At 44.3% G+C, this 15,854-nt stretch overlaps 1 protein-coding gene across 1 annotated transcript in view; it reads right to left on the bottom strand.

Moving 5' to 3' along the window:
* Positions 1 to 15,854, bottom strand: part of gabra4 (gamma-aminobutyric acid type A receptor subunit alpha4) — a 43,932-nt gene that overhangs the window by 17,416 nt on the left and 10,662 nt on the right. Inside the window, exon 7 of the mRNA XM_017473678.3 lies at positions 13,586 to 13,738. Within this exon, the coding sequence (XP_017329167.1) occupies positions 13,586 to 13,738 (153 nt within the window). The remainder of the gene's footprint in view (positions 1 to 13,585; positions 13,739 to 15,854) is intronic.

Raw genomic sequence — 15,854 nt, 5'->3', positions numbered from 1 at the left:
CGCACAAGAAATTAAAATTGCTCCTTCCCCGACTGCCGCGCTGGCGCTGAAGAGACGGCCCCGCTGCAATGTTGTGGACAAGCAGGAAGCACGTGGCGGTGGGGCGGGGCCACGACACACCCCCATCCGATGACTGGTGCGCCGCACGGGAGAATTCCACCATCCAGTGGACAAGGGGAGAGTATAAAGGGCCGCTCTTCCAATCAACGTGAGAGATTCCGCTCACATGACAAGTGTGCGTGGCTTCCTGCGAGCTCTTAGCATTGGTGTCACTATGCATGTTGTCTAATTGGCATTGTGTGTGTTTGTTTCTCTACTGCAGAAGACTCGGACCCGAACGAAGCCTCTGCTCCCTAGCTGCTCACACGGCGCTGCCTGACCGCTGAGAAGAGCCTCGATTCCTCCGGAAAGCATCGCCACGATGCCGGAAGCCCTGCAGCCCACTCATCCCACACCACACGGTGCCACGCCCACATGCAAGCACACGAGAGCACGCATGTACACCCTCGCACTCACGCACACCCCCAGAACCTCATAAATAAAGAAAACTTTCCTTTCGCAGTTACAACGGCCTCTTGTGTGTCTGTGCTCCACCCACCGTGGGCTAATATCCTTACACTGGTGGAGGATGCAGGCATGAGCACAGACCCACTCATTAAATTTAAAAAAAAAAAAACAAAGAAAAAAAATGGACCCCACGTTGCAAGGCCTGCTAGAGGCAAGCCTCCAGCAACAGACAGTGACACAGCAGCTCGCGCACAGCGTACAGGCCATGACCCAAGAATTAGTGGCCCTGAAAGCAGCGACTCCCACCACTGCCACACCTCTCCCTGATCCCGGCCGTGAGGTCCGCCACCTGCTTCCCCCACTAAACCCAGAGGACGACATCGAGGCCTTTGAATGCATCGCTCGCCACGAAGATTGGGACCGCAACAAGTGGCCTCGCATCCTCGGCCCGCTGCTCTCCGGGGAGGCGTGCATGGCCTACTATGCCGTCTCTCCGGAGGAAGCCGCTGACTATGGAGAGATGAAGAAGGAGATCCTAGCATGGTGTGGGTGAACCCCCCACCAGGCAGTGGCAGAGTTCCATTGGTGGAACTATCGGCCAGGGGCCAGACCACACGGCCAGATGAACACCCTGTTGCGTATTACCAAGAGGTGGCTTCAGCCCAACAGATACACCACCACCGAGGTGCAAAAAAGGTAGCCATGGACCGTTTTTGAGGGCCCTACCACCAACCGAGAGACAGGTCGTGGGAGTGCGCGCATCAGGGATGCCTAAGGAATTCATAGCCACCCTGGAGTGCACTTTGGCTATCCTGGAACTCGGCCGGGAAGGACGGCGGTCCAGTAGTCCGCCCCGAGTATTCCTGCCCCACTGGCCCGACCGCCAGTGCTACCCTGAGAGGGGGAGGGCCCTCCGAAGCCCAACCGCCTATGGGACGCCCAGAGACGAACCCATGCCAATGGAGCCGGACCTGGGGCCACCTAAGAAGGCCCAAAAACCCTGGTTGGCGGGGTGTGCGGTCCACACGCTGAGGCCGCCAAGAGCCCCTACCCTGTCGGTATGGGTCGAAGGGAGCCCAGTCACCGCCTTGCTTGACTCTGAGAGTACCGTGACCCTCACCCGGCTGACAGTCCTGCCAAAAGAACTTGGCTAGGACGGGACAATCACCGTGACCTGTGTCCATGGGGATACCAGGGAAGTCCCAGCGACCGAGGTCCAGATCCAGGGTAAAGCAGGCACCTGGCCGCTCCTAGTCGGCGTTATCCCCGACCTCCCGGTGCCCTTGCTCCTCGGGAGAGACCGGCCCAGCGCCAAAACCCGGCAGGGCACGTCAGCACCCAAAGGAGACCCGAGCCCAGCAGGCCTACTTGGCGGAAGACGAGGGGGACGCCACAGCCGAAGGTAAGCCGCACACACACGCTAACCCCATGTTGTCTGTGTTCCAACAGGTGAACCGGCAGGGAAATTTTGGGCGGGAGCAGAAGGAAGACAACCGCCTGAAACACTGCTGGGCCCAGGTGCGACAGATAGAGGGGGTCGACCAGGACCCTGACCAGAGGCTCCCCTCCTCCTACTTCCTTGTTCGGGGCGGCCTCCTCTACCAACGAGCCTACCACCGAGGGGAGCTCGTGGACTTCCTGGTAGTCCCCAAAACCAAAATACAGACACTGATGCACCTGGCCCACACCCATCCGCTCGGTGGCCACCTGGGGCCACGAAACACCCTGGAAAAGCTAAGGGATCATTTTGTCTGGCCAGGAATGGACACAGAAGTCCGAGGCTTCTGCCAACATTGCCCCCAGTGCCAGCGCACCGCCCCACGGAGGCCCCCGCCGGCTCCCCTTATTCCTCTGCCTGTCATAGGCGTCCCCTTCGAGTGGGTTGGTATGGACCTCATAGGGCCACTCCCCAAGTCTGCCCGGGGTTACGAGTACATACTCGTCATCCTGGACTATGCCACCTGATACCCTGAGGCAGTGCCCCTCCGCAAAGCCACCTCCTGCAATATCGCGAAAGAGCTGATGCTCCTCTTCAGCTGCTTGGGGATACCAAAAGACATCTTAAAGGACCAAGGTACGCCTTTTGTATCCAAGCTAATGTCTGATCTGTGTCAGCTGTTGCAGGTTAAGCACCTGAAAGTGTCCGTCTACCACCCCCAGACCGACGGGCTCATCGATAGGTTCAACCAAACCTTAAAGAAAATCCTACGGAGGGTGGTGAATGAGGAAGGAAGAAACTGGGACCTCCTCCTGCCCTATGTACTTTTCGCTGTACTTTTCGCCTATGTACTTCACTCCCTTCGAACTCCTCTTTGGACGGCGACCTCGAGGACTGCTGGACATGGCTTGGGAAGCCTGGGAGGAACAGCCCTCCCCATTCCGCTTGGTCATTGAATATGTGCAGGAATTGCAGGAGAAGATTGACCGAGTGGCCCTGATCGTCCAGGAGCACATGAAAGCCGCCCAGGAGGAGCAGAAGCGAGTGTACGACCGGCCAGCGCAACCCAGAGAGCTCCAACCTGGCGACCGGATGCTCCTGCTAGTACCGAACAGTTCCTGCAAGTTCCTAGCCCGATGGCAAGGGCTCTACACCGTCCTCGAGAGGAAGGGGCCTGTGAACTATCGCCTGCAACAGCCCGGTAAGCGAACCGACACCCAAACGTACCACATAAACCTGTTGAAGAAGTGGGTAGAGCCAGCCCCAATAGTGTCGGCGTTCGCGACCTTGGAGACAAGCCAGGATGAGGGTACAGTGATCCAGCTGGGTGAAGATCTCACTCCCGGGCAAAAACAGGAGTTATCAAAGTTGGTGGGCCAATTTACAGATGTGTTCTCTACCTCCCCAGGGATGACGCAACTGGTCCACCACGAAATCAAGACCCAGCCGGGAGTGGTGGTGCGACAGTGGCCCTATCGAGTCCCGGAGGCCCGCCGCCAGGCTATCAAGGAGGAGGTTAGCCGAATGTTGTGAGATAATATCATCGAGGAGTCCAACAGCCCCTGGTCCAGCCCCATCGTCGTTGTGCCAAAACCCGACGGAAGTATGCGGCTATGCAACGACTTCCGGAAGCTGAACCAGGTCTGAGAATTTGACAGATATCCCCTCCCCCGAGTGGACGACCTGGTGGAGTGACTGGGGAGAGCCTGGTTCATATCCACCCTGGGATACTAGAAAGTGGCCCTAGCCCCAGAGGCAAGGCCAAAGACGACATTCAGCACAGCAAACGGCCACTGGCAGTACCGGGTTCTCCCCTTTGGGCTCCACGGAGCGCCTGCAACGTTCCAGAGTTTAATGGACATTGTCCTGCTCCCACATCACCTCTTCGCAGTGGCCTACCTAGACGATGTGGTTATCCACTCCTCCACATGGTCGGACCACTTGTTCCACTTGGGGGACGTCCTGAAGGAGCTCCGGAAGGCTGGGCTGACGGACAACCCCAAAAAGTGCCACTTGGGGCTAATGGAGGCACAGTACCTCGGGTATTGTATCGGCCGGATCCTGCTAAAGCCCCAGATGAAGAAAATTGAGGCAGTAAAAACCTATCCCCAGCCCACATCAAAGAAACAGGTACGTGCCTTTTTGGGGTTGGCGGGGTACTATCGCCGATTCGTGCCTAACTTCTCCTCTGTAGCCTCCCCCCTCTCAGACCTCACGAAAAAGGGCCAGCTGGACCGGGTGAAGTGGTCAGCTGAAGTGGAGAGGGCCTTCGAAGCCCTGAAAGACGCCCTCACCAGCGCTCAAGTACTACACAACCCAGACTTCACCCTTCCATTTATTATGCACACCGACGCGTCCGAAACCGGGCTGGGTGCAGTTCTCTCCCAGACTTTCGACGGAGAGGAACACCCGGTCCTCTACATCAGACAGAAGCTGTTCCCCACTGAGAAGAAATATGCAGCCGTGGAAAAAGAGGCCCTGGTGATAAAGTGGGTCATAGAGGAGCTCCGATATTACCTGGCCGGTCCGCACTTCGTCCTGGTGACAGACCACGCCCCACTGCAGTGAATGGCCAAGGCCAAAGACACTAACACCAGGGTAACCCGATGGTTCCTGGCATTAAAAGACTTCTCATTCCAGGTCCAGCACCGAGCGGGGGTCCACCATGGGAATGAAGATGGGCTCTCACGACGAGACGCACTGTGAGCCCGACACGCGGCAGCAATAGGCTCGGAGCTGGGGGGGGGCGGGTTACTGTCGCGACGGACCGATAGCCGGCACACAAGAAATTAAAATCGCTCCTTCCCGGACTGCCACGCTGGCGCTGAAGAGACGACCCCACTGCAATGTTGTGGACAAGCAGGAAGCATGTGGCGGTGGGGCGGGGCCACGGACACACCCCCGGCCGATGACTAGTGCACCGCATGGGAGAATTCCACCATCCAGTGGATGAGGGGAGAGTATAAAGGGCCGCTCTTCCGCTCGACGCGAGAGATTCCGCTCACATGACAAGTGCGCGTGGCTTCCTGCGAGCTCTTAGCATTGGTGTCACTACGCGTGTTGTCTAATCGACATTGTGTGTGTGTTTGTTTCTCCCTTGCAGAAGACTCGGACCCGAACGAAGCCTCCGCTCCCTAGCTGCACGCGCGGCGCTGCCTGACCGCCAAGAAGAGCCTCGATTCCTCCGGAAAGCAACAACAGCCTCCTGTGTGTCTCTGCTCCACCCACCGCGGGCTAATATCCTTACACTTGGACAATTTTTGTTAGATATACAAGCACTTGGCAAACCATTTTCCTTTACCTGCTGTACTTCTGACCAGATACAAATACTTAGAGCGCTAGCCCGATGCAGATACGGATAATGGCGTTGTGTTACACCCCTACTTTTGGATAATATAAATTTGGACTCTTATTATGTATCTAACATAATCAATAAAATTAGATCTCATGTAGTTGTGTATGCATGTGTGTGTGTTTACTAATGTAATATGGCTAATCTAAATCTATGTACTGCACATTCAGGATGCTAAATTTAGTGAAAGATATTACATCATCATATACTGTCTACCAGTGGTTAATTTGTAAATCTGCAGGTGCTGGAACATTAAGAGGGTAGTGATCCGGCAGGTCAGGAGGCATGCGAAAGGTCACGGTCCTCGAACTTACAGACATGCAATAGTGCTTCCAGTATCTCACATAGCCAACGATATTAAATGATGATAGGTAGGCCTATGTAATTGATCACATTTTGTACAGCGACATAATAGCATAATGAACTTAATAGCAGTGAGCATTCTCAGTACAAAGGGAAATATTTATGGATTGCACATTTTATCAGCTTATGTGCTGTCACCTCAGTTAGCTACACAGCACATTTGCCCAAAGCACTTCAAAAACAAAGCTACGTTTCATACAGTAAGCGTACTTACAGTGAACATTAACTGCACAACACAATCAAGAAAAAATCGTCTTACCTAAGACAAAATATTCCACAAAGCTGTAATGTCAGTGTCCTCCTACTCTTCCCTGTGTCCCTTATGTATCCATGAGCGCACAAATGGCAAATGGGATTAAACTGTGGACCCACGATGTTCACAAACATTAGAGATGAGATGGTGAGGATGAGAAGGGATTCATGCTGCGAGCTACAAATGAGATACAAATAAGATTTTGGAGAAACCCTGATCACACTCCACTCGAGATTGGTATGGTATTCACAGTAGCCATCAACTGCCTCACTCCTTCTGGAACTTTTTGTCTATTTGAGTTCCTGTACTCCATAAAAGCCCAAATGACTTACGTGGGCTGTTAACTCTATTTAATTCCGGGTAGACAATTTCACTTTCAAAGCCATGCGCAGGTTGACAACATTTAGCCACGTAAGCGCTTCTAAAAATCTTCCACAATCAGGCTAGCATCATCACTGGGAACGGTCACCAAACTGCTTCATCAGTGACCTGATGCTGCTCGTTCTCTTGCACTCTTGCCACTTTAAATATTTTGTTTGTGTTCTTAAATAATGCTGGTAATGATAACTGTTTTCTTTTCACCATGACACACTCAACGGTGAATGCTATATGACTCTAGGCTTTGCTTCATGACAACAAATTCAGGTGAACTTTGAACTTGTAATGATTACGTTATGTGAAAGAGGCTATTAGCAATATTTGAACATTTCTATTGCTGTTTTTTTGTTGTTCTGTTTTACTTTTGGTAAACTAAAAACAAAAATAATTTATTTTGATAATATTGTTGTGGGAGACTTTACATCCAGCTGCAGAGGTGCTGGATGCACATAAAAAGGTTCCTAGAATGCAGGTGTGCTATATTTTAGAGGTGACAACAGAGCTCAAATTAAATCTACTTCTTTGCTTCTCACTGACACTGACACATTGCTTACATTTCTAAACAGTATAAGAAATTATTAAATATTTAAATTTATAAATTGATTATTCAATATCATGGTCTAGGAGTTACATTTTCCACACAAGTTTGGTTGAGATGCCTTGTTTCCTTTCCTACTGTATCTATTTATACACAGAATTCAACTGAACTGCAAGGTGAAATACATACTGACTGTCTAACATTTGTCTGGAAAAGTCCAGCCATGTTTTTTATAACTGTGTGTTTTCTTCTGGACCCCTGCAGTAACGGGAATCTAATCATATCCATTTTTGCCATCCTCCTCTAACAAATACAGTACTGTCTGCCGCTTCACATTCCTTTTGTTTGTGGCAGAGCTTCCTCTCACTGTGCAGTTCGCTTTACTAAAGCATCTGCGTTACTTCAGGAGTGCAGAATGTTTCTGCTGGAGTCAGAGTTAGTGTGGAGGCTCTGTCTATACCTTCAGGCTGGGATTGTGTTTCAGGCTCCCAAAGACAACAACACAGCTGAAACTAATGAGGAGTTATGCCAAGAGTGATCTGTGAGTTTCGTGATGCTGTTACTGGTATTAAAAACAAAAAATGCCAAAAAAAAATGTCTCAAGGTTAAAACAAGAAGCTCTGGGCTTTCAGTGAAAGAAATGACTATGGACAAAAGGGGGATTTGAACTATAGAAGTGACATGGCATATTATCAAAGCAGTGTTATTCAGGTCTAACACGTAGTGGAATTTTCAACCACAAGGGGGCGCCCCTAACTCATTCTTAATTAAAATGTATTTCTTTGAACGAGCAGCAATGCGCGTATGCGTGAGTTTCTTCCTGAACCCTGCCATAAAGCAACCACTGTGCCAGAATTTGAGTCACCACCCCACACACTCCCATACACACAAACACAAAGGCACCCAGCATCCCCCTTCTCCTCCTCCTACATGCACAAACATACACACACAAGCTTGACTGCATCAGACAGTGGACAGAGGTACCGTGACACTATTTACTCTAACACACACGACACCAGATATATCATATATAAAGACATCCAAACACAAACACACAAGAATGAAACTAACTCTATACAAGCACTCTCATACAAAATGGGTTTTCATCATCCACTTGACGTATCAAATTGAGCATTTCAAATGAACAAGAGCACGGTGTGAAACTGCATGCACTGGATTGCTTCAAAACAGCACTGGGTGATTATAATCATTCTTTCATGCATCTGTCTCTCTCTAAATGTGTACAGCACTCAAATTCCTCATAAAGGTAGAATTTCTAGCAAGCGAGCACAATTTAATCAAATTCCTTACAAATGATGTAGGAAAAGCTACAATTCCAAATGCATCATCCATCGATTTTCCATACCACTTATCCATACAAGCCTATCCCAGGTAACATATCGCAAGGCACAATTGCATAGACATTCAGACACACATTCACACATTACAGACAATTTGGGAAAGCCAGTCATCCTATAATGCACATCTTTGGATTGGGGGTGAAAACCGTTATAAGAGGAAACCCCTGAAGCACAAGGAGAACATGCAGGCTCTGTGCACGTAGGGTGGAGGCGGGAATCAAACCATCAGCTCTGGAGGTACGAGGCAAATGTGCTAATCACTAAGATACTGTGCCCCCCCAAATGTATCACTGTTCTTAAAAGTTGGATTCTGTAAATTTTTTGCAAATTTGTAATTGTCAGATTGTGCTGGCAAATGAGGTATCAGTGAGCCTGATCTTGTACAACTTTCATAGGATTTTGACCAGTTGAGGGCATTTTAATTGGATTTCATACAAATTGTAAGAAAAGTAACTACATCACTAACCCTAAACTTAAACCTTAAGAAGTTGAGCAGTAATTGAGCAATTAGTGGGCGTACTGTGGTTAATTTACATAGAATACATTTTTTTAAATGTGCTATTCGGTCTTGACAACCAGAACGAGACTCCCAGTAGAATAAAGTAAAAGGTTCAGCTTTCCACATGCACATACAGTAATTGTCTGTCCAGTATAGTTTAAAGTGGTGAGACATGTAGAAAAACTATTCAAAATACAATACGAATGCAAAATTAAAGCGCATATGTCCTGTTCATAAGGTGTGAATAAAAGCTTTTTTTTACAGGCTCTCTTTCAATGCTGTTGGCATCAGAGGTGTGAACCTGGTGGTGAACAACTAATATGAAACCAACTTTGTCATAATTTTGAGAAACTTTCTGCTTATTTTGAGACAATCGTATTAAACCTAATCATTATTAAAACCTAGTAAATAATAACATTTTGCCTTAAACTAGGGGGATGTCTGCAAATGTAATACCTGCCTTTCAGTCGTGCACAATTGCCCTTCCTGAAGTAACTTTCATGCTTAGCTAATCACAATGCATGTGTTAAATTAATATTTTTTTCCATTGACTCCACCCTGTATTTTGTACCTTTTGGTAGAAACACCCAAACATACAAAAATTTTGTTTATTTGAAATATGCAGGGATGGAAAGTATCAAACTCCAAGTACTCTCGTTACAATACTTCAGTACATGGTTCAGTGTAATGATACTTTTATGAGTATAATTTAATCATACTTTATACACATTATTTTTTAAAAATAAAATATGCACCTTCATTCCATTCATTTTTTAATCACCGTTACAGACTAAAAATATAATATATTTATTAGTAATAAACATATTAGTAGTAAAATTAGTAAGCTAATTAAAAGACAGTATGTCCGAATTTTTAATAATTTAATTTTGAGGGCTGAACTGAAAAAGACTACACTCCAGACGCCAAATGCTTAATCAGGATCAGCAGTGAAGACAGATGAGCATTTATCAGGTATCTCAAAAGAAACAGCTTGATAATGATCTGCAAATTGTGTGAGCCAAAACCCATTGAAACATCCAGCCTGTGGAAACATGTACAGTTAAGCCATTAGCTAGCTAAGTGAACTAGACTAGCTAGCCAGATCTTTTGATGTGTTACAGTGTCAATACTCTGCATTAAACTTAAAATGTTACCTTTTTGTGTTCAGTAGCAATGTCCAGGATAATGTGTAAGTGGCACCTTTAATAGATAACTAACTATGTAGCTAGAAAGATATGTTTATCAATTAACATGAGCTAGCTAGATAATGAACTTAGCAAGCTACTAAAACCCCAAGGGCATTTGGCTAAATTAGCTAGCCTACCTTTGTTTATATACTGTTAATAATCGAGGTGGTGTTCACTTCAGCATAGCTGACTTGATTAGTTAACATGAGAACAGAATAGAAAACTAGAACATTTTCAGATTAGTTGCATCACATATAAAAAGTCATTTGTAAAGTAATTACTCAAGTCAATTTTCACCAGATGATTTATTTACTTTTATTTGAGTAATTTTATTGAACGCTACTTTTATTTTTACTCCAGTAAATTGTTACTATAATAGGAGTGCACTGCAAAACAATGTCATCTTTGCAAGTGAAAATATATTGAATATACTGAAATTTATCTAGTATTTCTTATTATAAGTTTACAATAAACCAAATATAAGATCATTGAACATATTTCTAGACATTATTTCTCATTTCAAGCTTGTAGCTTTCCTATTTTCCTTTTGAGAAATAAATAATTCACATGAGTAAAAGTGTCTGTCAATAGATCAAGACTATTTCAAGCTTGAAATGAGTACAAATAGCTTGAAAAAGATTATATATATATATATACAGTGAGGGAAAAAAGTATTTGATCCCCTGCTGATTTTGTACGTTTGCCCACTGACAAAGAAATGATCAGTCTATAATTTTAATGGTAGTTGTATTTGAACAGTGAGAGACAGAATAACAACAAAAAAATCCAGAAAAACGCATGTCAAAAATTTTATAAATTAATTTGCATTTTAATGAGGGAAATAAGTATTTGACCCCCTCTCAATCAGAAAGATTTCTGGCTCCCAGGTGTCTTTTATACAGGTAACGAGCTGAGATTAGGAGCACACTCTTAAAGGGAGTGCTCCTAATATCAGTTTGTTACCTGTATAAAAGACACCTGTCCACAGAAGCAATCAATCAATCAGATTCCAAACTCTCCACCATGGCCAAGACCAAAGAGCTCTCCAAGCATGTCAGGGACAAGACTGTAGACCTACACAAGTCTGGAATGGGCTACAAGTCCATTGCCAAGCAGCTTGGTGAGAAGGGGACAACAGTTGGTGCGATTATTCGCAAATGGAAGAAGCACAAAAGAACAGTCAATCTCCCTCGGCCTGGGGCTCCATGCAAGATCTCACCTCGTGGAGTTGCAATGATCATGAGAACAGTGAGGAATCAGCCCAGAACTACACGGGAGGATCTTGTCAATGATCTCAAGGCAGCTGGGACCATAGTCACCAAGAAAACAATTGGTAACACACTACGCCGTGAAGGACTGAAATCCTGCAGCGCGCGCAAGGTCCGCTGCTCAAGAAAGCACATATACATGCCCGTCTGAAGTTTGCCAATGAACATCTGAATGATTCAGAGGACAACTGGGTGAAAGTGTTGAGGTCAGATGAGACCAAAATGGAGTTCTTTGGCATCAACTCAACTCGCCGTGTTTGGAGGAGGAGGAATGCTGCCTATGACCCCTGGAACACCATCCCCACCGTCAAACATGGAGGTGGAAACATTATGCTTTGGGGTTTTTTTTCTGCTAAGGGGACAGGACAACTTCACCGCATCAAAGGAACGATGGACGGGGCCATGTACCGTCAAATCTTGGGTGAAAACCTCCTTCCCTCAGACAGGGCATTGAAAATGGGTCGTGGATGGGCATTCCAGCATGACAATGACCCAAAACACACGGCCAAGGCAACAAAGGAGTGGCTCAAGAAGAAGCACATTAAGGTCCTGGAGTGACCTAGGCAGTCTCCAGACCTTAATCCCATAGAAAATCTGTGGAGGGAGCTGAAGGTTCGAGTTGCCAAACGTCAGCCTCGAAACCTTAATGACTTTGAGAAGATCTGCATAGAGGAGTGGGACAAAATCCCTCCTGAGATGTGTGCAAACCTGGTGGCCAACTACAAGAAACGTCTGACCTCTGTGATTGCCAACAAGGGTTTTTAAACCAAGTAATAAGTCATGTTTTGCAGAGGGGTCAAATACTTATTTCCCTCATTAAAATGCAAATCAATTTATAAAATTTTTGACATGCGTTTTTCTGGATTTTTTTGTTGTTATTCTGTCTCTCACTGTTCAAATAAATCTACCATTAAAATTATAGACTGATCATTTCTTTGTCAGTGGGCAAACGTACAAAATCAGCAGGGGATCAAATACTTTTTTCCCTCACTGTATATATATATACATACATATATATATATATATATATATATATATATATATATATATATATATATATATATATATATATATATATATATGTATGTATTTGGTTTATTGTAATCTTATAATAGGAAATACTCGGTCAATCTGACAATATTCAAGGTATTTCCATTTGCTAAGTTGTCATTTTTTGGAGTGTAATTTTACTCAGGTGTTTTGTACCCTTTCCACCAATACAAATATGCAATCCTCCATAGACCTTGCCAGGGAATCAGTTTTTTTTTGTTGGATTTTTATTATTTTATTTTTAAATAAAAACAACTTAAATCAATGTTATGTCTATTTAAAAAAAAATGATAAAGTGCATGTGTTGAAGACCTAAATGTGCTTTGCTTTAGTTCTCTGTTGCTAAACTAATCTGGTTGCCTATATAGTCCATTAATCTCCGGCATCTTGGATTAAACAAGATCTTGAGAAGTGTCGCAGTAGGACCCCAACCTTAAAACAACTGCAGCTGAGTTTAGGATGAGGGCACTGATTTATGTCTGGCAGTAGACACACACACACACACACACACACACACACTTAACGTGAACTGCACAACCAGAGCATTTACATGTGGCTTTAATTAGCGAGGTGTGACTAAAAAGCATACAACTCCATGAATCATTGCAGTGAGTCATTATGTATGGCAGACTTCATCATTAGGAGAATTCCATACACTGTCATTATAGCCATGATGCAACAACGATCACTAAAATATTCCTATGCTGCATCAATTCAAATAAAGGCAGCACCGAGAAAACAAATTAAGCACTGATGATACCATATTGTGCCCACTTGAAATACTCTATTAACGCTGTTAAGCACTATTAATCATATCATGTGTTCTCAGTCCTTTCTCTTTCTGCTGTTTTTACTCTCTCTAAGTACTGTCCTTCATCTCGCACTAGTGTCACTAACCACACGTTCATGCCCACTCTGCTGGCAATGCTCCAAGCACAGCACACTGTGAGGAAGCTTCTGAAGATGGGTCAATGGTACACTTTCCCAGCAAAGAATGAGAACGTGCTATTCTCAGCATCACCATAGCCCCAGGTAAAGTGTAGCAAGACATAAGAGGGGTGTGTGTGCATGTGCCTGCGTGCGTGCATGCGTGTGTGAGTGAGTATCTAAGAAAGACAGAACATGAGTGAGAGACAGTGAGAGTTGCTATTGTTCAAGCCTATAGACAATTATCCCTTATTTAGCTAAAGACTCTAACAGTGGGAAATTGGGGAGACGTCATTAGATGAGACATGAAAAGGGAAGCGAGACAAAGACAGAAAGCGAGCAAAAGGGAGAGGCAGGCAGCGTTTTCCCTCCGTTCCTTTGCTCTTCTATATTTGCATGAGAATGTCGTTTCAACCTATGAGAAAGAGTCGGAATTTTCTAGGGGATTTGTGATTAATACTCACCGAAGACAGTTCTGGCAGGCACAGATTCCTTATTTATCCAGAAAGACACTTGGGAAAGGATTACTGTCATGATGCATGGGATGTACGTTTGAATCATGAAGTAGCCCATTTTCCGTTTCAAGTGGAAATAGACAGTCATCACGACATATTCACCTGGAAGAGAGCGGCAAACCAGAAGCAGTTTCAACTTAAAAAACATTTACTGTCACAAATTGTCTTCTAATTTTTATGTACATTGCCATGCACACAGAGACAAGGGAACCCAATATCAACCAATCAAATCATGTCCTTTTGAGGTTCCAGCTATGATTCTGTGAGAAAGATCAGCCTGCTTTACCTGGAACTATGCTACAGTACAGAATTTGTTTCACGTTCTCTCTAAAAGTATGTTTGTGACCCAGAAAAGTGTGAAAAGTACTGTATGTTCTTTAAATAGGCACATTGCTATATAATGAGTATTATACAACAGTTCATTCCAGTCCACTAATTTGATTGGTCGAGCTGTGTTCCAAGAGTGCTTATATTTCTTATAACTGCACTGGGACATTTCACTATGTGTATCACTCCACTTGTCTGTGTTTGCCATGTAAAATTCCACTTCTTAGTTGTTACAGTAGTGTTAGTATCATCATCAGTGCACATGGCAAATTATATTTTTCAGGAATATAAGTTTTGGCTTAAAATATGAAAGCTCATCAGTTCAAGATGAAAAGCAAGAAGGGATGCCAGTTTCACCAGAAGCACCTTTAATAGGAATGTACAAATCAATGTGAGCCAGCTAGCTCATGTGATATAAAAGGAGTGTTTCTTTTTTGGGATCTATTTCCACAAGTGGAGCAAAAATAAACAGAACTTTTGGCCATTTTGTGTCTGAAATATGACTTACTTAAAATTAGTTTCTTGTTTAAAGAACTGTTGTATAAAAACAATATTGCACTTGCAAACAGTTTTTATACTGAACAAGTATTCAGTATAACCGCACTCTTGCTCGTGCAATATTAGTATTATCAGTAATTCTCTTTGTAAGATAAAGGGAAATCGTATTAAAATTAATTATTGAGAACCTTTAAGAGTAATAGAAAAACCACCAAGCTTTCAACACAAAAGAGACAGCTGTTTGTTGACACAAATCAGGTAATGGATATTAAAAAAAAGAACACATAGGCAGTTCAAATACAATTAAGCACAATCATTGCCATAATAAAGAAATAACTATAGTCTGGAAGGACAGTGTCTCTGTGGGGCTTCAAATGTTCTTTCTATGTCTGTGAGGGGTTCCTCCAGGTTCTCTGGTGTCCTGCCAACTGTCCTGTCAGTAGGTGGATAGACCATGCTAAAATGCCCCTAGATGTGAATGCATGTGAAAATGCATGTGTGCAAGGTATCCTGCAATGGACTAGCACCCCATCCAGAGTCTATTCCTGCCCATGGATACACCACAACCCTGACCAGGATAAAGTGATTACTGAAGATGAATGAATGAATGAATGAATATATTTATTGTTGCTCATTTTCACCAAGCTTGCCAATACTGGAGTTGACTGTATATAGAAGTCTAGAAATTATTATTTCCTACCATAAGCCTCATGAAATGGGGCGTTGTTTGGACCATCTGTTTGATGTGAAGCATGCAGTTAGACTGAGGAAAAAAAATCCCATCTAAAAGCATTTAAATTCGCCTTTTATTTTTCACTGTTTATTTATTTATAACACGGTGTGCTATCCGTTTCTATTTTCCCTCAAACATGTATTCATTTAGCAGGCACTTTTATCAAAAGCAAGGTGAGGCAGCACACAATCCAACTGAGGCTTAATGCAAACCAAAAATAAAGCTGAGCCGTTGAGCGTTAAGGGTCTTGCTGAGGGGCCCAGCAGCGGCTTTCTGACCTTCCTGGGATTTAAACTTAGAACTATTCAGTCGCTACCACAAAACCTCAATCTGTGAACAAAATGGAAACCAGAATCATGGATATATAAATCCTGCATTTAAGCAGAAAGTGGAATTTCTTATCCATACTGAGACATTCACGGTATTTGCTTTTGTCTTTAGTTTTACATTGAATTTCACTGTTCAAATAAATCTTATCCTTACCTACATGCCCCAACTATGGAAGCCCATTTCCACCGTAGTTGAGTAAAAAACAAGATTCTGGAAGTAATAATGAGAAGCTTTTTCATAATTATGACTTAACATCTCATAATAATGAGCAACTTTTTCATAATTATGACTAACATCACATAATAATGAGAAACTTTCTCGTAATAATGA

Source organism: Ictalurus punctatus, chromosome 8, assembly GCF_001660625.3.
Source record: "Ictalurus punctatus breed USDA103 chromosome 8, Coco_2.0, whole genome shotgun sequence".
Lineage (NCBI taxonomy): Eukaryota > Metazoa > Chordata > Actinopteri > Siluriformes > Ictaluridae > Ictalurus > Ictalurus punctatus.
The sequence above is the reverse complement of the archived record's forward strand: the minus strand, read 5'-3'. Positions and strand labels throughout refer to the sequence as shown.